Source organism: Calidris pugnax, unplaced genomic scaffold (genome assembly GCF_001431845.1).
Source record: "Calidris pugnax isolate Ruff unplaced genomic scaffold, ASM143184v1 scaffold211, whole genome shotgun sequence".
NCBI classification, from domain to species: domain Eukaryota; kingdom Metazoa; phylum Chordata; class Aves; order Charadriiformes; family Scolopacidae; genus Calidris; species Calidris pugnax.
In genome coordinates this window covers 514,927-540,522 of record NW_015091083.1, presented here as the reverse complement: position 1 = coordinate 540,522, position 25,596 = coordinate 514,927, and the positions used below count along the sequence as shown (strand labels likewise).

The following is a 25,596-nucleotide window of genomic DNA, read 5'->3' as shown; positions in this document are numbered from 1 at the left end:
CGGGCGGGGAGCGCGATTGGCGCGGAGGCGCGGAGGAGTGGCGGCCGCGCTGTGAATGGAGCCGAGCGGCTGGTTTGCCACAGGCTGCCTCCGCGTGAGGGGGGTACGGCGATCCTTAAAGTGAGCCGGGCGTCTCGGGGCAGAGCAATGAGGCGAAGAGGAAAGGGCCACGGGAGCTGCTTGCCTTTTGGATAATTCCTGCCCTCGAGTCTTGTGCAGCGGCGCTCTCTTGTCTGTGTGTGGCATGTGGAGCTGGGATTTTATATGGCATTTGCGATCCAAGGGAGATCATGCTTCCTTTTCTTTAAATTCATTGCTTTGGGTACAGTATATCTCTCTCTGTCTTATTCTTCTCTGGTAGCGGGGTGGGCCGGGAGGGACGATCGTGACACCAGAGGGAATGTTTACTTGTGCAGAAGTCTTTCTCATGTGGAAACACGCTGCTCCCTAACTCCTGGCTAAGCAGACTACAGTTCGCCAACTTTGCTGCCGTACAGCACGCGTAACTCTTTGGCAGGATGGCAGACAAAAGAACAGCCGGTGCAAAGCAATAGGGGATTCATAGCAAGGAGGAGGAAAGAAAATCACAAACCTTTCACCTGCACCATTGACATCCGACGATTGTCACAGCAGCAGTTGCGACGGGACAAGCTGAAGCCACCATGCGCAGGTCTAGCACCGATGAGTCGACCTATCACAGGAGCCCTTCCCTGGACAGCAAGGATTACAGTTTCCCAAATGGCGCCTTTCGTCGCTACAGCAGCATGTATGGCGGCCAGTTTGGGACTGCCAGCAACTCTTTTTTTGGATTTCACACCAACCCAGGCCCTAAGGCCACCAAGGCTAAGTACACGTCCCCCAAGGGAAACAAGTACGTTGTCTTTTACCTGGATCTCTCGTTTATTTTTCTCCTAGAACTGAAGAGGTGCAGCATGGCTCACAACTGCCTGCAGTGTATCAAGTACCTAATGTTTGTCTTCAACCTTCTCTTCTGGGTGAGTACATGTTTGGCCTGTGAGACAGTTGCATTTGTATCTGCTTACTGAGATGGAAGGTGAACTTGTTGCTGCTTTTAAACTTAGAAGTTTAAACTTGAACAAAGTGCTGCCTGGGCTCCACTTGGCCTCCTTACTTTGTGTGGACAACCTACTGAGGGTTTCCTTCACCCTCTCATTTCCTGTCCTTCAACTGTGTTTCAAAACCATGATACAAGGCAACAGACTGTGTTTATAGAGGCCGGTTGCATGAATGCTGTCATCACTTTGTTCCAGTGAGAACCATACACTCCTTTTGTTGCCCTGATCTTTCATTCTCATGTGTGCTTGCCTCAAAAGTCATATATAGTCTTAGAGAAATCGGTGAAGCTATTCATGATTTTACAGTTGAGTACGTGCTTACATCCATTGCTGTATCGTGGATGGACTCTTGGTACATCACAACATTACAGCCTGTATCAGGAATTTCCAGGTCATCATTCTCTGTCCCAGTCAGTGATGGGTTCTAGCACTGGCATCCCTCCCTGAAGTGGAGGGAGACCAGAGCCTTCCTTACTTCTTCTGGGACTGCCACTCTGTGGCAAGAGCTTATCAAATCACTACAGGGCATGCGTGTGACAGCAGGACACTGTGATGTGACATATGGGTGTGCATCTCCACATCATCTTTCTAATAAGTGAACTGTCTGTCAACAGCAGGGACGTTGGGCATTTCACTGCCATGAAATGGAGCACAGGCTGTAGATAGAGATGAAAGAAGCTCAGTGGGGGGTTCATGTTACAAATGCTGTTTGTCCTGTAAAAAAAGAGAGTAGCATGATTGCTAGAGGAGGGGAGTAAGTGATTTCTAGTCAAAGTCTTCCTTCCACGTTCATATGTGGGAGGGTCTGTTGTGAGGTCCTCAGGAGGTGCCTTTAAATGCCTCGTTCTTCCAGAGTGGCTTATTAACATGCTGAGGGAAATAGCAGGTATTGTGGATTGACACCAATTTTGTCCTGGTGTCACTTAAGGAGGAGGTGTGTGTTTGCAGTTGGATGTTGCCATGTCCGTGTTAATGATTGTCTGTGCTCTCATGAATTGTCAGAGGTACACGGAGAGCTGTGAGTAAGATGGAAAGAGCTGTTCTCTAGTGTGTGCTGCTGTACAGCTGTTTAAAACCTGGCATGCTGCAGTGCTGATGCATCAGAAAACACAAAGTGTAGGCAACTTTTGCTGACCTGAGTCATACCAAGGAGTCAGGATGTAATAAACTAGTCTAAGTCCACTCAATTGGCGTGGTACTAATCAGAGCTGTGAAACACAAGAAGGGCGTTCTTTTTATACCCCAGATAAGCTGGTAGAAAGATTGTTGGTAAGGCTGTAGTCTGTCTTTCAACTCTGACTCTGGTTGCTCCTGTGTTCCTAAATATTGTCTAGTATTTGTTGCAGCTTACTCCAGTCATTTCTGAAAAAGACATAAACAATATCTTTGTTGCTCTTGTAAGCTTTGTGTCTCTACTGACCATCCCTGGTCAAGATTATAGCAATGACACCTAGTTGAAGTGTTTGCTACAGAAATGCAGTAGGATGCTGGAATTAATAGCTCTTTTCAGGACTATGCATGGCACTGCCACAAAGGAGTGGCATTCACTGCATTCTCATTCCTTTTACAATATTCATCTTCCACTGAAGCATATGCATATGATAAGAAGAGGTACTGCTGCAAGTAACGTGTGTTTATGTACAAAGGGAAGATGGCACATAATATGTCTTTGGCATGCTTTTCAGTAGGAAAACCTTAATCCTTTGAGAGAGAAGGAAAGGCTTTTGTCTTTCTCCTGAAACCATGAAAGCTATTCTCAAATGCTTGGAGGGAGAGGAAAGAGAGGGATCCCAAAAAGAGAGAATAACTATATGCCAACTGGGCTCTTCCTGAAGTAAAGCATACAAGCAGGGGAGTGGATGGTGTCAAATACTGCAGCACGATTTCTGTTTTGTTTCCCTTCCACATGCTACCTGCACAGCAGGAGTGATTGATGATGATCATGTCCAAATGAGGTTTGCACAGCATGTACTTATAATAGATGCAGCTCTTCACCATCTCGTAGTGAAGAAAGTAATTAAAAAGAGATGATTTTAAGAAGTACTGGCTTAAGCTGACCTATCTTTAGTAAAAGCAGAAAAAAATTTTCATTTCTAGTGATCAAAAATCTTGGAATGATTACAGGTTGATGATGATGCCGTTTTGTTTTTCAAGTTGTCAGTTATTTATTGTGTTTTACTTTATGAAATTAAAGGAAAAGCATCTCTGCAAGAAGTCAGGATTTGTCTTTGTATAAATGCTCATGGAAGTTTTGCTATCCCTACCTTTCCCCTCCACCCTTCTGTAGGTAGTTGGTTAGTGACAGACAACAGTAAGTGGAAAGAAGAATTTTCTTCTTTCTTTCTGCTTTGACCTCCAAATAAAACCTGCAGTTATTTCCATGTATAGAGAGCAGTCATTGTATTAAATGAATTAAATGTCTATTATAGGTTGTTCCTGCTTTTTATTCTGTTTTGAAAAAATGCTTTGATTTCCTTCAGAAATCATATTTTCATTTTCTTCTTCCTGTTTGTGTTTATCAACTCCAGTCCTTTTTGTGCATCACCACAGCCTATTTCCCAGTACTTTCAGCTGTCTTTCCCATAGTGGGGCAGAAAAGTATTTCTCAACCCTGTGCAACTCCAGAGGGATTGGTGCTACATTTCTGAAGAACTTTTTCTTATAAGTCTAGCAAATTTATAGGAAACAAAATCTCAGAGACCTTGATTTTAAACATTCCTGGCAAGCTTTATTGGATTAGGTGCTGTACTTGTGCTGTAAAATTTTTAAAAGCTGTCATACAACTGTTAAAGCAGAGCAAATTTCTCCTCCCATTTCTGATGGTTGAAAGAAACACAAAGCTTCCTCACAAGTGTCAGAGGCTGAGGTGCCTTGTCAGTGTTGATGCTGAATCAGTCCATTGGTACAGCAGACCAGCAGCTATTAATGTAGAGAATGAAATCTGATAGTCTGAGAATAGCTCTTTTCACCATGAAGAGTCCTGCACAAATTTCTCTTGGTGCATTTGCAACTCTGGGGTATTAAAGTATTGAAACACAGATAAAACAGTATTAGACAGCAGTGCTGCCGCTCTAATGGGAATTGCCATTCAGAGGCCATTTGCTGGAATATTGCCAGATGCAGAGGAGCCATCATTGTATCACTGCACTGGTTTGTAAGTTCCCAAAATAACTTCTGTCACCTGATATATAATACTTGACTGACTTCATTCATTTTTATGGACTTTGATTTTCTTTTGTTGAATTGCTGAACCCTAGAGACTGAAGATCACCTCAGATGATCGCAAAGCAGAATATTTTTATTTCATAATGAAATACTGTATTCTACTGTGAAATACCCAGGGAAAAACATTTGTTTTCTGCATTCTGTCCTCCAAACATGCAGTGTTTCTTTATCACAGTCCGTAAAATGAACTATTTTCTTTCTGTGCTAGTAATCCAAGACTCTGCTTGCCTGCTTTTTTTTTTGTTTGTTTTGGTTTTTTTATTGTTGTTGTTGTTAAAAAAAGATAGGATATATCCTAAGGGCTGAGAAAGTGCTATAGAAAGAAAAATATCATCTCCTTAATCCCCCTTGGCTTACACCAGCATTCCCACTTTCTTTAGCTTCTAACTCCCAAACCTCCAAGACTCAAAAAAGGAAATGCACAGAACTGTACTTTTGTTACCAGTGGCTCTTGCTTTCCTTAAGAGACCCTGTACTAGAGAAAACTAACTAGATCAGTCCTGATTTGCTATTTCAAAGAACAGTTATAGACTCTTCAGGTAATGCTTTAACCAATATTGAAATTCAGTAAAACATAGAGTTGGCAAAAGGCTGTTGTTATACAAGATACAGAGAGGGAACAGCCACAAAAAGAAAGGAGACAAAGAAGTAGTATTATTATTTATCAAACTTACCAGTAATCATTTATATGCATATATCTCCTTTCCATTGTTAAAACATACTGAAGTTGTATGCACTATAAAGAAGTCTTCAAAATGGTATGTGAGGACTCTAATTCTCTCAAAGACGCAGGGGAATATTCTCTTGCAGCTTGAAAACTTGGGAGTTGCCATCTGCTGGACACACTATGGCTGGGATGAGCAGCTGGAGCTCTGCTTTCCACCTTCCTGCCTACAGAGATGAGGCAAGGCACTCGGCCTCCTGCTTTGTTTTGGCATTTGGTCCGTATAAAATTCCCAACTGATACAGCTTTGACAATGATGTATCTTGGCTTCTGAGTCACAAAGTGGGAATCTGAAACATATGGAAACACAGAGCCAAGGAAGTGTCAGGTACCACTAGTGAATGCGCTAGGATCAGTGTGGAAAAACCCCAAGAACCTATTTCATCTGATTCCAGGGACCAACTGTGAGTCTCTTGTTCTGGCTTTGCCGCTGTTGATACTTCATGGACCACAGTTTGGGAAGCTCTGCACTAATGAGTACTGCTGGCCTGGTGCACTAGTGATACTGCCAGCAATCTTTCTTACTTGGATGTAATTAGAAAGAAGGAGGGGAAGTAAATAAAATAAGAAATCCCTTATTTCTGGCATATTTTTCCTTCCTTGCACTTCAACTTCAGTAGCACAGGTATGTCTTGTAAGAACTAGGCAAATGTTTATAACATCTGGAAGACTGAGTGTGCAGGGCAGCTGGAAAAAGGAAGAGCTTGGTCTGAAAATGCACCATGAGGCATGGTCTTTAAGTGATCCAGATTTGGCCAGAGGGTGGAGGCAGAGGGGTGTCTCTTCATTTCTTTGTACCTCATTGGGAAACCATCTGACATTATTAGCTTGAGAGGAGAGCTGTTAGCTGAGCTTGTTCCCAAAGCTGGGGAATTCCGTGAGAGAAGCAGCTGATTTTGTTGAATTGGATTCCTTGTCCTTCATTTGCATCCTCCATCCTCCATCAGTCAGCTGAATGAGATTGATGGCTAAAACAGCCAGAAACTTTACAGATTGTTAGTGGCTGAGGATGGCAATCATTTTTTAGTTATACTTGGCTGCAGTCTTAAGTTGGTGGAAAAAAATATTACCAGCAGAGCAGTAAGCCATTTTAAAAGTAGGCCCACCATCTCATCATCATTACTTGTGCACGTTCTTGTCTGATGGCGCAAGGGCTGCCACTCATCCCATGGCGCTGCTGCATGTAGGGAAGATGGTTACATGTCTACTGGTTGGGTGGTGCTCTGAGAAGACAGTTTGATTAGAAATGACAGGCTGTGTATTTTCATATGTATAACAGGTGGATACTCTGCAACAAACAAAAATTTGATTACGCAATAATACAGACTTTGCTTCTGTGTAATTAAACATGGGAAGTTTACCCCAGAATGTCATTTTCTTTAACTGCCTCCCAGTCTCTGATTCTCCTTCATTACTTACCTCCTCCAGAAACTGCTCAGTCTGATTGACATCTCGTCTCTGCTTCTGACTTTGTGAGGGCTCTCTAAGGATGTATTTTTAAGAGGCATTGCTTTTAAAGAAAGGAGAGTCATTTGATATGGGAATTACAGACTTCAAAAAATGGCATTTGTGTGAGAAGCAGAACCATTGAAGGCTGATACCAAGTGAGAGAGAGATGATGATTGTATCACCTGATGTCTGATTTATATGGGCAGCAATTAGAGCTCTTCCTGCAGCGGTGCCATTCATACAGTCTCTCTCCCGTGTGGATTCTGATGTCTAATAGGGGCTGGGGATCATGCTGGAGTCTTACCTCCAAATGAAGGCATTGCTAAGGGCTATGTTTGCTACCTAAATGTGTACCTTTTGAAAACCTTCAGGAAGATAATGACTTTGAAGGGGTGCATATCTGCTCAAATCAGGCTAACAGTGACAAATGGACTCATGAGTTATTCGTGGGATACTCAGCTGATACAGCTCAATTTCATAATCTTCTTTTCCTTAGGAAACCAGTCTCAGAAGGCTCTTAATAGAGGAGAAAAAAGTTGCCTTAAAGTTGAGTATGTAATAGATACCATCTTCAAATTGCTCGCTGTGGGCCAGTTTCTGCTCCGTTACTCATGACAAAGAATAGCTTCATTGCTTTAGGTGGGTTTGCTGACATATTGATACACTCTTTGGCCATGAGTATTGGCAAGGACTGAGCACCTTCCCTTACATGTTTTGCTGTCAAGTGTATCCACTGTACCTAATTCAGACTTACTGGTAGTGCAGGAAATTGAGGAAACCCACCAGTGGATAAACAGCATGTTGTAGTTGTGGAAAAACTGGTCTTTCTAAAGCAATGAGTGAAATGGTTGCAAACATTATTCCTTCTTCTGGACAATGACAGATACTAAATCTATTGCAGCCAATACTTTCAGCTATACAGAGGAAAACAGAAGGCAGGTGAGATCATTTCCATCATTATTCCTCCTCCCATATCTTGGCTTGAAGATTTTTGAAAGCTAGCCAGTTCTTCTTTCTTAGATGTGATTTCTCATCATAGGGTCTATGATCTACCACAACACACACTGTCATCCCAGTTCACTCAGCCTGTGTATTAGATCCTTTTCACCCCCTTTGGACCTTTATTTAGAACATGGACCTTTTGCCAGGGGTTTGTTTGCAAGTCTGTACACACAGAGTATCTAGAAGATAAAACCCCAGTCTCAGTTTGTCTCCAGACACTACTGTTTCAAATGTGATAGCTATTAGTACTGCTGTGTGATTTATTTATTTAGGACATTACTTTTGGCTAAGGTAGCAAATCCGTACAAGTTACTATATGAATAATATACAGTATCTATATAAAATGTATAAAGACACTTCTCTCTGGTATTTATAGTGTAAAGTGAGCACTGCTAGGTCAAAATGAAATGTGGAGTTGGATGGAATCACTTCTGCATACTCATGCAGATTGGAGACAGTAAATTGTATTTCTTAGTACTGTCCTGTAATTGTTTCTCCGGGAAATGTTAAACCATCACAAGATGCAACAGAAGTAAATGAAATTGAAATTGCAGTCTGTAATTAGACTGTCATACTGTAACACATCTTAAATCTGTCTTCAACAGAAAAACTAACACCCTCCAAAAAACCCTCCCAACCTGCTTCAAGTGTGAATGCATGCAGAGCCTTATAATTTAGCATGATTCAACTGAGGCTTGTTCTAAAGATGCCATACATTTGAAATAGTAGTTTGGATGAGACAGAAGGTTCATGTCCAAGGACAAAGGACCAGAATGACTTGGTCTTGTAAGTTTTTATACATAGACTTACAAGACTTTGGGGTGTTTGTTTTGTTGTTTTTTGTTGTTGTTTTTTTTTTCCTGCATGCTCTTCTAGAGTTCTCATATAGCCCTTTTTATTCTTTCCTTGGCCACCATACCTTTGTTTGTTCTCAAGTACTTTCAAAATAGTGCAGCAGCAGCTATTGCTCTATGTCATCTTATTTTTGGAGTCCCTGTGATCCATACTGGCTTATTATGTTATTACTTTGTCTACTCTTGTGTCTGCTCTGAATGTTATGCCATACTTGATTTTCTGCTTTTCTCACAAGAATCTTCATGTTTTTACCCCAATCCATCCTTTACAGGAAAATCCTCATTACTAAAGCTTCCCTTTTCCCTCAAGCTGTATTTTGAAGCTCCTGTTTGAGAAGTCATTCACTGTGATGCCTGTAAACACCACATCTGATGACCACAATACTAGTGCAGTTTTTGCTTATTACACATATTCATTGCACATACCGATTAATCTGTGCTGGCTCTTATTGAATGCTTTTCCTCCTCCAGCCCCTCATGCTTACACGTTTCTCTCTTGAGGTGTTCAGGGAGGAACTTTTTGTTTTCTCTATATAATTCCTGGCTCTATCAATGGGGACTTTGATAATGTCGAGGCCACTGGATGTAACAGTGAGAGTGAGCTTTCTTGGCTTCTGCTTGTAGTCTTTAGTAGATGCTTTGTTGGTAAATCTACTGAGTGTCTGCTCCCAGTCCATTCAAATAGACAGCCATCTTCCCCCTGCACCTAACAGGATTTAGTTTGAAACTTGGAGAGCAAGGAAAACTGTTGTGACGAAGGGAAACCCAGCCAACCACCTGCCCCTCATACAGATGTCAGTTTGCATGTTATTTTCCATGTAAAGTTCACTTTTTTCCCCCATGTGACTTTTCTTTGTCCTGGTGATCATCTTTAATGGTCAAACAGCCAGCACAGGGTGCAATGCTTGGAATAAAACAACTTAAGTCTCTTATTTGAAACAGGCTTAGCAGATAGGAGCAAAAATATCATTGACTTAAAAAATTACTATGTGGCAGGCCTACAGTGGGATTACAAAGCCTTCACATAAACAGCAGTTACACCAGCAAAATTGTGCTCATGCCAAGAAACTTACTTTGTTCATAGGAAAGGTATAGGCTATAATGGCAGAAAGTGCTTTTTCTAATATTAGTTTATCCCCCAGTACAGCCTTTGCTGGTATAAGACAGTGACAATTTTATTTTTTTTAGCCCACAAGGCTTAAGAGCAGCGGTGCTCTCTCTGTGCTGCTTTCAGATAGCACTGGACCCAAAGAGGCAGAATGAAGCTGGATAAAGGGAAAGCGAATGTTGGCTGTAGGAAATGAGATTTTGTTGTTGCTCAGTGGCTGTAGGTTTAAACTATGCAGCGGCACAAGGATGCACTATCATCTGAGCTATAGGCAAGGTGCTTCCCCCAGGAGCAGAAAGGAGGGGCTTAATCTATAAGGAAAGAAAGTAGCCAGCATCTGCTGAGGCAAATTTAGATAGCGGCTTCAGCTTGTTTTATACCTCCTCCTTACTTCTTTAATTGCCAGTTGTTTTGCCCTAAATACACAATATTTAGAAGCAAGAGCTCGGAGAAGGAGCTAGCTTCTCAGTAAGTACGTTCACTCACTTCTCTGTGAGCACCCAGACAGGTACCCCTTTGTGCTGCTATGCTTAGGTAAACTTACCTGATGGTTTCTCCCACAGAAGACAATCTCGTGGGCTTCAAACCTTCTAAGGGTTTTTTCCGCTCCCATGCTGTGGTCTTCCAGTAGTGGTTCCTGCAGTTTCTGGTCTTGTCACAGTTCTTGTGACAACCTGGGAGTCACCTGTAGTAGCACCAAGGGTACAAGTCTCCTTGGGAAACACTATACATGAGCATGTTTGGTTCTATTGAGCATCTGGATTTTTCTCTAGGTCATCTTACTATAGAGCATGTCTGTGATATTCCTGATGTTCTTCATCCCCTCGGTATTCACCACTCACTATTATGAAGGTATATACTGGGTGAGATGGACTTATGGCTCTTTTTTAAAATATAAAACAGTGCTCCAGTTTGTCCTGAACCACTTAAGCATTCAAAACCCCATCTTGCTTGTCTTTCAATAACAATTTTTTCACATCCCTTCCCCCCTGGTGGAAACTACACTTTTTAGATGTGGTTATTCGTGGCCATTTTATTACACTACTTTTTCCTAAAGTGGCTATAGATTGACCTTAAGTTGTATCCTATCCACTGCATTGCTCCTGTCAAATGGGTGAATATTTGTAAACAGACCGCCTTCATACTGGCCAATCACAAATTTGTACTTTTGTTTTGTAAGTGACATTTATCCAGAGTTGTAGCACAAATTGTTTATTTAGGTCTGAATAAATCTTTTCACTAATCCGTTTGTGGCAGCATGGGGAGGAGGTGAGGTGACATGTTTGATACCATTTTCTTCAACAAAACAACTGGAACTCTGGACGTGAATCAAGTTCCACTGCCACTTGCAATCTGTTACGAACTCCTATCCTTGAAGGCCAGAGTTTTTAACACATCCACCATCTGCTCCGTACATGTTATATCCATGCAGAATACTGGGTTGTTTCAGAATGACTTTGTAAACTGAAATAAAGAACCCAGAAATGGTCTAATGCATCCTACATAGACATGCTGCTGCTACCAACGGATGCATCTTTGGGCATGAAAAAGCAGACTTTTTTTGTTGTTTATTCATGGGTTATCCCATGACCTCCAACCACAAGACTTTTCCACATTGGTAGTGTACTAGTACTTTTCTGATATTTGCAAGCCCCAAACTGTGTAGCAGTAAGTCTGGTGCAAAAAAAGCAGGCAGTCTTGAGGACTTTTTGGCTAGTCTTTCAGTGTAAAGAAAACCAGAATCAATTTGAGTGTGCATGAGTCCATACTCAGCTGTATGGATTATAACCAGTAAGAGCCCATTTTCAGGTTTTTGTTGTTCCATGTCTTTTGTCAGTAGTGGGATTCAGTTTGTACTGTGGTGAACATGCTGATTGTACCTTATGCTGCTTTGTTGCCCTTGCTGTTCTCTCCCACTGGCAGATGTGATACGGGATCTCTATTTGCATCTTGATCGGTGCGTTAAAGCTCGGTGTCACAGCATGGAGCACCCAGGCATACTACTCCTATTTGTAGTCAGGCTGTTGCCTTCCTGGTGCTCCTTAATACAGAAAGCTGAAACTAGAGGTATATATGATCACAGTGTTTCTGGTTGCCAAGGTGTGAAGTGTCTTTAATACTTCAGGCTAAACTCTTCTGTCCCTTTTCTGTGTCAGCATTGTGGTGATCTACGAAGGCATGATAACACGGCAGGAAAACAACAGGGCTTTCAGGAGGATCATATGGCAGGTAAAATTACTGCTCCAGTGCTACAGGGAGATCTCAGGTTCAAGTCAGAGGCAAAGAAACAGTGTGGCAAGTTTCAAATAAATTCATTTATTTGAAATAAGAATAATTTAATCCTTTGTGTAATTTATGACCACTTCCATTTGTATTCCTTGGGTAAATTCACTCAGGACTATTTTAACCAGGAAGCACTTTAACTGTACCCTTATCAGTCTGTCTTCTTCAATATGCTCATGTGTTAGTTACAACATGTATCCCTTCTCACTCTCTGATTTCCATTTTTAAATAGGTTTTAGGTAGATATCTTATGGATAAAAATCACTAATAATCTCTGAGAAAAATGTGCTATTCCTAAGGATAGAATATGTATCTATTTATCGTACTGGTTAAATTGTGATCCTGAAAACACACGGACTGGATAATGCTTTTTTTTTTTCCCCTCTCTCTCCCCACTGCTGACACTAAAGGGATGTTTCATTACCCTAGTAAAACCTTAGATGAAATTCTGGCATTCTCTAAGTACCAAATTTCTCTCTGCAATTTCTCAGCAAATACTCCATAGGCTTTTCAAAATTAAGGAAATCACAGGTTTTGATTTCCCTTGCTTTTTTAGCTGCTGATACCTTCCTTTAAGATTCCACTTGCTCTACCCAAAAGTTGCGGTGAGTTATTATTTTCAGGCTGAGGCTTGGAAATGCTTCATGCTTTGTCACTGCTGAAATTTCTCTCTCCAAAACAATATCCAACCCATTCAATTCCCAGCTTAGTATTTTTAGCACAAGCTGCTTCCAATTACTTGTCACCTTCTCTGTAACAGCAGCGTGGATTTCCCTGTGCATGGGTTAGGAGCACTCCCTTTTGCAACCTAATCTATTTTAGTAACTTGATAATTCTGATGTGAAGTTATGAAAACAGCAGAAGGCCCTCCATTTTAAATATCACCCCTACTAGCTGGAGGACTATCTGTATCTGTCTATATATATGGTACTTTCTTTGTTGTCCCCTGTGCTGAGCGCTTGTACTTTATTTTCCATGGACTCCAAACAGAACTGGCCAACTAAGAAATCTAAAGCTCTCTGACGTGTTCTTCTTGAAACTGCTTGTACTTTTTCTTGTCACTCTATTTCTTTCTAAAAGAACATGGTTTTCCTTTTCATTTCATGAGTTTTTTGCAACTTCTGTAAACATTGCCATTTTTCACAGTCCCTATGGGATTTGCCTTTGACTCAGGGTTCACGTGGATTATGAAATTGTTTGTGGCACCAAAAGCATACCTTCTCATTGTTTTTTCCCTGGCATGCTTTTGTTCAGGAAGCGTTCAGGTGAGGGTAGGCATATTTCAGTGATAATATTACAACTCCCTGGCATATATGTAGGATGCAAAGTTACTAAGGAGAAGAAAGAAAATAAAAGTTGAAAGCGATAAGGGGTGTCATACTGTAAACCATTTGGTGCAGCATATGCACTTGCCCTCCGTCGCGTGGCCGAGCAGCTGCACAAACGCTCCTTCCTGCTGGTGAGATCTGAGCCAAACCTTGATGCTTTAGAATCACATTTGATGCTTTAGAGTCACATTTGATCCCATCAATACCTGGGTTTCGATTGCTTCTCTTTGCTTACTGCTTGTGAGCTAATCCTCTTTGTGCATCATTTCATTACTTCCTAACTGGCAGTGCTCTCTTAATTATTTTTTATTATTCCAGCCACATGTTGAGGTTTGGGGTTTTTTTCCCCTCTTTTATCATGTCTATAAAAGTGCAAATGCTCTGTGGCCACACCGTGTCTGTGGGCTGGAGACTCTGTAGGATTCGCACAGTCTTGGCACGTGATTTGCTGTCTGCTGGTATAATAGGAGCTGTTACGTTGCACAGCAAGTTATAGGCTTCAGTCCCCATTATGCTCAGTAAAACAGTCATCTTTTTCTCATCACAGATATCATTAGCTGTTATGTACTGTTTCAGTTGCTCAATAGAGGTGTCAGATCTTCCACTGAATTACCAAACAGGTCAATTTTCCCCAAACTTCGGTCCAATTTAACCCTTTTTTCTGACTACATGGCAGGTTGCTCACAGAGCCAGTGCTGCACACAGTAGTTTTAGCTTGATTTTGGTTTTCTCTCTGCAGCTACACTCTGCTTTGTTCTGTTCCCAAATTAGGCTTTTGTCCATATTGCCAAATGCTTTGTCCATTCTTTCTAAACAGTACTTGTAAAGTGGGGAAGCTGCAGGGGCACAGTTGGTTTCCCAATAGCTGTGGCATGTTAATTAGATGCAAACCTTTACGCCTCAGCTACCCATACACTGAATGCAAAGATTATGTGGCTTCTGCTACAGAAGACAGGACAGACAGTGCCAGAGGGCTCAGGTGGTGCTTAAAAGCCTGTGTGCTGCGCTGGATTGTCCAGCCTCTAGCTCCTGAGCCACAGGTGCAGGTGCCTTATGGTTTCTATTGCAGGGGTTGTCATGGGGCAGCAGGGATGCCAGCATTGCTAAAGGGGCTTTGGGATGCTTTTATACCTTCAGCTCAGCCCAGCCTCCAAGAAAGCAGTGGGACCAGGTGGAAACCCATGCCATTGCTGTGGTAGGTGGTATATGTGTTGTGGCTTTCAGGCTGGTGCCACATCCTTGTGCCAATTGATACTGGTATACAATTGGCACAGGCAATAGCAAGAAGAAAAGGAAACAGAACCTCCCTGTAGTATTGCAAGTATAGGACCAAGTATGACCTCGCTCATCTTGGCACTAATGTTACCATTGGTGTTTGCACTGAGAGGTTTTAATGGGAAGGTAGTGATGTGTACTGGTAATGCAAGTACTGTGAAATGAGGCTATTTTCCAGTATACAAGGAAGTAGGATTCATAAGGTAAAGCTGGGCTTTTCAAAAGGCATGGTAAGAAGCTTTTACAAGGTTAACAAAGCCTCAGATGCATGTTCTACGATCTCCAGAGCCTTCCAAAAGGTTTACAAAGACTTTGTTGTGGCAATTCGGCGCTGCTACTGACTTTGTCCTGAACTGGAAAAGCAGATGCTTAAAAAACCATGAAGACCTTTAGGAAACAACAGCAGGATGTTCACCCCAGACGTACTCTTGTTTTGTGTGGAATGTAGAATCATTTATTTTATCTGAATAGTTTCATCACTATGTGTATGCATGTGTATGAGAGACTGAGATAACTGAGTTTTTGTGAGTGGGTGTTCAATTTTGGCTAACAAGATCCTATTACACTTGGAATTTGAAATAACAAGTGACAGCTGTGGGACTTAAAGATCTATCAGGTTTGGAAGTTATAATGATTACACCAGAACAGTAGGTTTATATATTTGACAGGTGTGTTTTGTTCAAGGGGAAAAATATACATCAAGTTGCATGAATATTAAAGGATATTAAGAGAAAAATCATATCATTTTCCTGGAAATAAATAGTACAAGATAAGAGATGGGAGTTGCAAGAGGCACAATACAAAATAATTACTTCATTTTTTTACCAGGTTACCTGTTAGGGACAGAATTCAGAAACCAGGCTGTTTACTCTCTATAGAACTATACTGGAAACATTTTTTGATAAAATAGACTATCTCTAATGTTACTGGGGAAGTCTCAGAAGATTTGAAATAAACAATTTCCCTCTACTATCCAATTAAAAACAATATGCGAGAGATAGAAATAAATACTTCCGTTCTCAGAAAACCACTTAAGCAATATCATTAAAGAAAATCCTTTTTTCTATAGATTTGCTTTGAAATGAATATGGTGAGCTCAATCTAAGTCTCTGCATGACCAACATCACCACATTTGCTTGTGGTGTAGGACCCAATGCTCATCTCCCTTGCTGGAGTTCTGTCGGATAGCTTATCTGCATGTCATTAGGTGGAAACTAAAATTGTGTTGTCCAATACAGACGTTGCTTTTATAAAAAGCTGAAGAGGAGTTAAATAAAAATTAAATATAGTAGTATTTTAGATTGACTTCACTTGTAGGGTTTTCTTAATTTATTTTTCTACTTGAAGGCAAGATTTTTAGAAATTTCTTGTATTTACAGGATGAAAATATTCAGCAGAGCAGAAGTTCCAGTCATCTGGAAAACAACATTTCCTTATAAACTCAGTTATCTAATAGCAGCCATTCCAGGCTATTAGGTGGTTAATAGGTGTGCCAAAGAGGAAAAACATTGTCGGTGTTATAGCTGAAAGTGAAGGGTCTGAAGAGTTGCGCTTTGGGTCTGTGACATTTAAAGTATATAGTTATATACATATGGTAGGATGAAGGAAAAAAGAGGATGTTTGAAGAGCCTGTTTCTTAACTTCTTCAAGAAGTTTCCCCTACTTAGTCATCAATTACTATATAATTTGTATGACTGTCTCATCTGTACTGGGGAGATATTAGGATAGTGGCAATTTTGAGCCTGGTGTATTCAAAAGGACTAATATGACTTAAATATCCATGTCCTGTTGAATTTCCATTACAGCTGAACATCTTTTAGGTCCTTTGAAGTTTCATTCTAAGTCTTCAGACTCTTCAGTCAGTTACAGCTTCTTCCAATCTGTGCCCCCTACTTCTGCCTGCAGAACAAGGAGGAGCTTTGCCCTTGAACACGGCATCTGTGACATGGATCTGAGAAAGCGGGTCCTCACCTCTTACACTCCAGACTCATGTGATTCTCTTGGAAAATGTCAAGACGGAGCAGAAGCGTTAACCATGTCATGTGTGGTGTCACATAATCTAGGATTTATGTGAAAGGCAGAAGGCTGAAGTTATTTCAGTAGTCTTAGATGCTCTGCTTCTAGTTGTCTGATCAAGTCCCTTTTTTCCAAGCTAGCAAAGCCCTGAGAATGTTAAAGCAAGACTGAATTTTCTTTTAACACTGTGATAACATTTTAGCAGATTGCATTTAGTTTTCAGCTCTGTGCCTACTGCTGCACCTTGTTTTGGGATTGTTTTTTTGAGAACTAAAAAATAGGCTTTGCTTACAAAACAGCTGCAGAGGATTTTGGCTTCTTGTGTCTTCAGTAATTTGAGTAACTTTTATAATCTCAGAAGAATAGATCTGCAATTTTACAAAGTCACCTACAGTGGAGAAATACATGGTGTTGCTGTGCTGGCACACATCCATATAACCCTCTTCAAGTCCGTGCTTCAGGGCCTTCCCTTTCTAGCCTCAGTGTTTGCTCTTCCTGTCTCTTTTGGCAATTTACTCTGTCTCTGATGTTAACCATGCAGGTACACACTGGTGGGTTTGTTCTTTAGATGAATGTTGCAATTGTGTAGATAGTGTTGATGGGGATTTTCTGGTTTTCTTTTTCCTTACTTGGTTTGTATAGACTGTACTTTCCTGAGACTTCAGAAGCAGCATGTGGGCCTATTGAACCAAGGGACCTGTAATATCTCCAAGAGGATTTTATCACCAAGGAAATGTTATTAATGAGGTGTCTCTTAAGTCTTCCACTCTGCTCTGGTTGTTTGCTCTGTAACTGGTAGATGCATTCTTCTAGGAAGCCCTAAACTTGCTGTCTGCTTCTTTTGAAAATGTTGTTAATTAAGCAGGAAGTTGTATTATTGGCTTGAACTTTATAGTTGCCCTTGACACTCCAGAGAGTTTGTGCAGTGATCTAGATATTGTTTATACATGGCAGTCTTTTTTAATTACCTTTGATCCTGAGTTTTTAACAGTTCCTTCTAATCTACTACCTGTAAGCCTGACGGAAGGATCATGCAACTTGGGAGAGTTTAATTCTGGTATCAGGCAAAGCTGAATAAGCTATTAAAAATGTTTACTCATGAGTTATTTGACCAAATTCATAAAATGTGAAAGCAGCTTTACAGAAATAATATAAAAATATAGCATAAATTTGGAAACCTCTGCCCTTGCTGTGCCCACTTCAAATTGAGTGTCCAGAGGAGCACATGCCCGTTAAATAACATACCAGAGACAGAGGGGCAGAGGTAGCACCACTGTCACATTCAGTGAAAGTCTCTAATAAATATTTAATTTTGATATTTAGGAGCATTTGATGTTAATAGAAAGCAAGGTGCTTTCTATTCTTCTATTCCATTCTTTTTTCCCCCCTCCAAATCAAAGTGGTTGATGATGTGCCCAGGGCTGCTTCCATGCCCCCTCCTTTGTGATTTGTATAATTTTTAAAATTTATGGGTCACTTGGTTGTGAAGGGCATCTGTCTTGTCTTCAAAGGGTTAAACATGTCAGTTCCTATGGAGCATTCTTCCTGCTTCTTTTAGTGATGTCATGCCTTGGTGGAAGTGCCATGGAGAGGACTGTGGTACCAAACTGTACTCTTTAAGTTGTACATAGCATTCAACTGTTGATTACTGAAAAAGTTATGTCACTAGCTAGGGCTGTTGGAGCCATACCCTTTTGCTGTCACTCGTTGTCCGAAGAAACTGTGAGTAGCTGAAAGATTTCTTGCGTGTACAGACGTATGTGTTGAGGCAGAGAGGGAGGTACATTCTTTAACATTGTGCAGTTTGGAATGTTTTGGCAAACAGGATGCTCTACCCGTAAACCCATTCAAATATCTTAACTTCTTGGCCCTTAAAAGTGAGGCCTTGCCCACGCTAGGAGGAGTTTTACCAACCCCATAATGAACACAGGAGCTAGTGATTGAATTATCTGGGAGAAGCATCCTTCAGTTGGTATGAATTGCTACATTCCTCGCCTTCAAACTAATCAGACCTGATTTGACATAAACCACACATGTCTGGAGTTTAAATCCAGGATGCACATGAGAGTCAGGTCATGGAAGATTATCCACAGTGGGTCTGATTAGCACATGCTTTTTAGCGTGGTCAGCAGTCCTGGATTTGTAACGTGGGTTGTGACTGATATATTGTAGTTCCTTTCGTGTAAGAGAGCTAGTCCATGCAGGCATTTGTCCATGAAGGCTTTTATTGTCAGACTTTCCCTGCTATCATCAGATATGGCTCAGTTATAGTGAAAGATGCTGGGTGTTAAAATGCTCGTAAGCAATGGTTATGTTTGACTCTGCAAAATCTAGACAGTTCCTTACGCTTACTTCCTCCCTTCCCACATCACCTTCATTAACTATCACTGATACGTATCTATTCAGGAAATAGCAATTAGGCACATTCATCTGTTAAGAAAATATGCACAATGCTGCACATCTGTGAAATTCCAGGTCGTGCAAGGACTGTCAGTCCCACAGCAGCAGCCCATGTTGTCATGATGGTCCTGTGACGGTGTTTGCTGCCTGGTTGCACGGGGGGGATGCACAGGCCATTATACTGTGGCAGCTGCCAGTCCTCATCACATCTCAGTCCGTAATCATAGAATCATAGAATTGTCTAGGTTGGAAGGGACCTTAAAGATCATCTAGTCCAACCATCAACCTAACTCTGACAAAGAAATAAATAAGAAATAGGAAATAAAAATTACTAAACCATATTCCTGAGGACCATGTCTGCCCATCTTTTGAACACCTCCAGGGATGGTGCCTCAACCACTTCCCTGGGCAGTAGTAATGAAGCTGTGTGTCAGAGTGCACAGGAGTGTTGCAAAGGGTCTCCAAAATTTTGCAGTACAGACAACCCCAGGTGGCAGAGCTGCCTGTAGCTGCAACAGGCTGAATAAAAGAGAAGCCCCAGATGCCTTCTTTCTTGCTGCTCTTCATCAAAAGTGATTCCATCTTCTGAGAAATGCTGGTGCTGTCTTCAGCTGCTCCTTGTATCTGTGTTCCCATTACAGTCAGACTCTGTGTCACTCAGCAAACTGAAATATCGTAGTCTTATAATTGGATATAGCTGGAGAAAAAATTAATAAGCCTTTTTTTCATAGAAGTTCATAATGAAAAAATTGTATAGCCAAAAACTAATCTGTGGGATTGTTTTGATCCCCGTTCCCCCCCAAGTTCATCGATCACTTTAGTAAAGGCTGATATTTTTTTCTTATGATCTTGCCCCAGTTATGTCCTTAGACTATCGTGGTTGTGTTACTCATTTTAAAATAGTATTACTTGTAGTTCTGCATAGATAGATAAATTGCCAGAAACACGTTTGGCAGCATCCTGAAGAAGGACTCTCCTTTCATTTTCCCTAGATTACTGCCTGAAAGATGACATAAGAAAAACCTTGCAGATGTTTCTGCATTAAATAAAGAGCTTTTCCTATGAATTTAAATCTCCTATAGCTTACTTTTTATGATTCGGTAGTGAGTTATATTGGTTTATATTTTGTAATTAGAGGGCAGAACAGATGGCAAACCCTCTGTTTAAAGTGAATTGTACTGAGTAACCCACAGTGCCTGGTGCTTTGTATCTTGCTAACCAGATTTTGGAGAAATTTGCACTTGCTTTTATCAACCTTGATCTTAGAGCTTTACATGGAAACAGTGTTAGCAGAAACATGCACCACATCTCACTTAATAGCAGCACCATTTCTGCTGTTACTCAGGCCAGCAAATTAAATCTAGTTTAGAGAATCTGGGGAGGACGTCAGGAAACATCAAATATCATGAGCAGAGGCATCTTTAGGAGACAGACATTATAAAGTGTCCAGTTTGGCAGCTGGGGGACAAATGCATCATTAGAAATGAAGGCTTTGGCTAAAGTATAAGACCAGTTTAGAACATTTCAAAGATTCGTTAGTGACAGTCTTTTAGTAAAGAGTGGTCTTGATCCTTGATGAATTTCAGTATGTGATGCAACTTGACTACTTCAATATCCTGGTATCTTTCAATGACATACAGATTTTTTCCATTCCTTTTGTGTTGCTACATTGCTTTGTTCCATGGAATAGGTGCAGTCAGGACTCCATTTCAACTGTAGGTAAGCTTACATTTTTCCCTGCTTCAGTGAATTGTTGGGAAGCTTCTATTAATGAAATATTTGCCTTTGCTATAATATTTGCTTTTACTTCTACAGAGAAAGTGTAACAAATCTGGTAGAGTAACAGATGCTGCAAGAGGCACTATTTAGGCACTTTCCCTTTCAGAGTAAGCAGGAGTGAAGTGGAAGAAGGCAGTGGAAAATGCGTGATGTAGAGTTCCTTGGCGTTGACTTTCTGAGATTCCTTTCCCTTATCACCCATTTAGAAGAGAGTTTATCTGACATTGGCTGTAGGTCTAGATAAGTGTAGGCACTAGCTGGCAGGTAGGAATTATTACCAGAGATGCTCCTGCATTCTGAGTTTACCTATGGGATAAAATAAAGGCCAGTTCAAAGCTTTCCTTTCTATGCCTCTCTGAATTCTTCTTCTTCTTTTTTGTTTTCTTCTTTCTGTCCTAACATTAATCTGTCTGTTTCACCATCATCCATTTCCCTGCCTACGCTCTGTATCTTTTGAGCAGCAGTTGTGTTCAGAGAAGTCTATGTAGTATCATGATGAGAATTCAGAACGACCCAGAACTATTCTGCACTCTTTTTTTTTTTTTCCTTTCCAACCTGCTGCTTCTCCATCATTAATTTCTTGTTCCTTTTTTCCTTTCCTTCTGCCAGTCTTTCTTTGCATCCAGTTTTCCATTTTGCGTCTAGGCTGGTCCTGCCTTGAGCAGGGAGTTGGACCCAGTGACAATCTGTGTCATTATGTTCACTGCAAAGCATCCTTTAAATTGCAGAGTCTACCACCAGCATTGCTAATCATAATTCTTTTAGGTGGAAATACACACATTTTCCTGTCACTGTACGGTGGTCCTATTAAAAGACAAAACCCCCCAAACCTGGAATTTATCTTGTACCTAAGTGGCATTTTGGATTAACAATAATAATGTTAGTCTGATGCTATGCATGAGCCTTATGATATAAAGGCTAAAATTTAGGTCTTTGTTGCATGATCGAATTATCACATCAGCTGAGAGCTGATGATAGTTCTACACATACACTTATAATCCATGATATATTTGAGGTAACTGTGCTTCACTTCACTCAAAGTGAAGAATTCATATTTCTTGAAGTTACTGTTGCTGAAAGCACACAGGCAATGTCATAGCAGATGCAGTGACAAGTAGTAACCATTTAAACCAACTTAATTTTATTGTGGACTGATACTTCAGGTCAGAGGTACTGGGTGATGTATTCTGAATCGAGCAGGGTCAGGCTTTCAGTGGCTGAATTTCGGTGGATAGGTATTTTCTTTCATATCTGCATTGAATACTGCTGTGTTCAGTTGGTGGCCCTGTTGATTTTTGTAATTTTATTTCTAGTGTGAATTATTAATCTGGCATCAGAATCCGGTCTGACAAACAGCAGACAGCAGAAAAGCTTCCCTTCTCCCCACCCCACACAGCTGCCGGCGCTTGAGTTCAAGGCTGATGGCACTTTCCTTCAAAAGTAAAATATTTACTGTGTTAAAGATTGCAGTTCTTCCAGAGGCTCGTTGCTCAAACTGCTTGGTCTTGTTACCTTAAAGCCCAAAGCTACTTACTTATTACACATTCTTAGTGAAAAATCTACCTCTGAACACACTTAGCCTTGTACAGAAAGTTTCAAGAAACTTGCAGCAGTGAGTAGACATAGTTTGGAAGCTAGGTGACATACTCCATGATCCCATCCCTTATACAGCCTCAGCAAAAACATCCCAGTTGGATAATTGTGTTCACAAATTGCACTGCTGCTGCCAGGCAAATATACTTTTCCCAGCAGCCTTGTGCTTATTATCCTCTTTTTTTTATAATTTATTTTTTTATTTGAGGAGGGAGATGGGGGTGGGGCAGCAAGGGGGAAAGGTTGTAGCAGCATTTCAGTCTGACATTCATGCAGCTCTAAGAACTGTGTTTTGTCAACTGCTCTATGAGCTCTGGTCTTTTTACATAACATTCTCAGGTTGAGAGAAGCTGGGGGAACAGAAGAGGGTTTCAGTGATTAATGTCACTGCTGGCCACCAGAATGTCCAATTGCTGCTGCAAAAGAGATTAAAAAAAAGGAGATTGAGCACAGTTTCCCACTGGATGCCCAAAGGAGAGAAAGTCAGGTTTTTAAAGGTGTCGAGGAACCAAAATACAAAGTAGGTATCTTCATGTTTGGATGGATCTTTAGGTGCAAAATTATTTTCAGATAAACAACCCCTTTTTACTCTTGAAAGATGCTTAACTTCAAAGAAACCTGTTCCTTTTCTATGGCGAGGAATCAGCAAGAAAAAAATCCCTGCTATTGTAGAAGTAGGAAAAAAGTCCTCAGATCTGGACAAAGATTGTGAGGAGCTCAATCCCTAGTAATACACACAACTATGCGGTCTTGAGAGCAGCGATGCTCAGCTCTGAATTATTTGTGAAGGCTCGTGTGCAATGCGAGGGAAATGATGAAGCCTATTTAAAATGGTATCTTGAAGGAGTATGTCACCTGTGTTTTCAGAGTTTATCTGTGAGAGTGCAGATGACCAAGAGATGGAAAGGGACTTGCGTGCTCAAACCTTCTTCCTATTCCTTCCTTGTCCTGTACGTTTTCTGCAGTGTGAAGTGGTTAAAGAAGTTGGAAGTGACTTTTATTGATGTCTTCTATTTTTAGCAAGTAATCAGAACCAATTTATTCTCCTTGATAGGGTAGTGTATAAGAAAGCAGAGAAGAGGAAGCCTAGGGGGATATGAAGCATCTTATAAGGATGTTTCCCCTGATATCCCAAACATAATTTATTTAACTGTTTGTGGTAGTGTTTCTATTTCCCTTCCTTCACTTCATTTTGTTAAAGCCATGCTATTAAATATTGCTACTGATCTGGATGCTGTTAGGATCAAAAGTATTGTAGGCTACAAGAATGTGATTACGACTCTAGCCCTTGAGTATTTTGGGAAATTGTTCTCTACAGACTGCTGTTCCTGGGAAATTGATCAAACTTTCAGGACAGAAAATCTTCTATGAAGGTGACAAACTCTCAAATGACTCTTCAAAGTGTTTATGTATGAGTTTGTATGCCTTCCAATTATATAATTAACCAGTGAACACCTGTAGACACCCTGGTGTTTTCTGGCCATTGGAAACTATTCATGGATGGGGGAAAGAAAATTGCTTGTACTGCAGTTTTGCATGGGCCTGGAACGTGTGGGGCTGCTCAGCTCTCTAGAGGAAAGGCACAGTTCTCTGCTTCATTACATTCATTAAACTTCATTACAGACCTTAAGTGTCTGCAGCAATGCTAGGGAATCAATACTGCTCTGCTTTGCCTCTGCAAGAGTCGTTTTCTGAGCTCTAGTGCACTCTACGGTACCACTGACCTAATCCAAAAAGGGTAAGAGATACTTAATCCAACAGCTGCTTTATCTTCGTTGCTCCCCACTAATAAAGAAGGCCAAGTTCACTCTCAGGTTAAAGATTGAGCTTAAAGAAGATTTCTCTGGGAATCCAGCCATTGCAAAGAATTGATTTCATCTGCCCTTCCAGAACCCTGGGCTTTGCCAGGGCGCCAGCATCCTTCAGCCCTGGCAGAATTCTTCCTCCTCCCCAGCCTCACCTCTCATTGTGAAGCTCTTTGTTTCTATGATAAATAACACTGCCCACATGCTCAAGTTTTCCCCTGTCCATCTAATAAGCAATCACTTTGTGCTGATGACAGGAAACTGCCTACAGAAATCGATAGCTGCCGTGTGGCAGCCCGCTTCAGGTGAAGGCAGCAGCGAATACTGATGAGGAGAGCAAGTCCCTTGTTATGAAGAGGATTTACAGGCTCTATTCATGTGGCTAGAAGAGAAAAAGGACTAAGGAAGGGTGCATTGGGGGTGAAAAGATAGGATTGTGGATTTCAATGTCAGTAGGTGTTAAGGGCTTAGCAAATAAGGCAGTGTAGATTTGAATATGTAACCACCTAGCCTGTGAGAGTCGATATTTTATTTAAGTCATTGTTACAGAGGAGTTGGCATCAGTCTTGTGCGGTGTGGGTGTATGTGGAGTATGGTTTTGGGTAAGGATCCTGGGGCAAGCGCTGGAATGAATTCAAGAGGCGCCTTCTTTCTTAGCACACCTGGCATGTGAACCTTGGAGAGCACAACACTCCTTGTTCCTGGTGTTACACGTGAGTTCAGGTTTTAGGTGGTTGTAATGATCTGTTCTGATCATTAAAAATAAATCTCTGCATGCTCACTGACATAACTGTTTAAGATACTGGTCAGGTAGAGTAGAAGGGGAGGGGAGCTAGGAAGCCATGTTTCCCTTAGATTTTGTTAGATTTTTTAGAATTGTTTTTATTGATACTTTGTTGCCATTGGATTATTTCCATCTGGTTGAATACTTGTTATTGTTGTGGAGGGAAAAAACTTTGAATCTCCACAGAAAGATGCATTCAAGCCTGCTACTTTTTTTAGCTCACACTAATATTCTCTTATTCCTCCAAACTGACCTTATCATGTTTAACATTGTTGAATTTTCTTTTCCCAATACTTTTTCTCTCTCCTCCTCTCTAAGCCATTTCCTATCTACTTATACTGCAGTAAAACTTTATTGTTCCCTTAGGTTGTGATTGGCTGTCTTGCAGCAAAGTAATTGACAACACTTTGCATTGAACATGTTATATAAAAATTAATTGTATTCTGTTCTACAGTCTGGATAGGGTGGATGGGTTTTTTTGTTAACTTCCAACTTTCCATTCTTCCTTCATCTTCTAACCTATTCTATTGTGCAAAAATGAATACTAGTGTAAGTGCATGTTATCCACTCTGGATTAGATCTTGTGGACTTTTTTGTGGACTCTAGCAAACTATTTTTTTTTGTTTTGTGCTGTATGGGTTGATTTTGTTCTTGCCTCCTGGATTTTTTTTCTTGACTTAGGGATCAATCTAATCTCCACTAGCTTTTCTGATACTCAGTTCAGTTTTTCTCCCGTTCCCTGGTTAGATCTTACTGGGGCATTGCTCTACAGTGACACACTGTAATTTCATATTTCTTTTTTTATTTTTTTTTCTTTTCCCGAGATACAGTGTAATTTCATGTGAGGTTTTCACAGTGGTTGCCATGCTGTGAGGCAATAATTCAGCTGGAAATA

General features: G+C 40.8%; 1 protein-coding gene across 5 annotated transcripts in view; it reads left to right on the top strand.

Annotated features, from left to right (window-relative positions):
- TSPAN4 (tetraspanin 4) overlaps positions 1 to 25,596 on the top strand; it is a 367,797-nt gene that overhangs the window by 163,997 nt on the left and 178,204 nt on the right. For 2 of the 5 annotated variants that reach the window (XM_014957439.1, XM_014957438.1), the window contains one exon: positions 916 to 995. The exons of 1 other annotated variant lie outside the window; for it this stretch is intronic. In XM_014957439.1, coding sequence (XP_014812925.1) covers positions 933 to 995 — 63 coding nt within the window. In that variant the 5' untranslated portion in view covers positions 916 to 932. Of the gene's footprint in view, positions 1 to 112; positions 323 to 390; positions 996 to 25,596 lie in introns of those variants that run through there. 2 more of the 5 variants (XM_014957437.1, XM_014957435.1) reach the window with 2 other exon arrangements.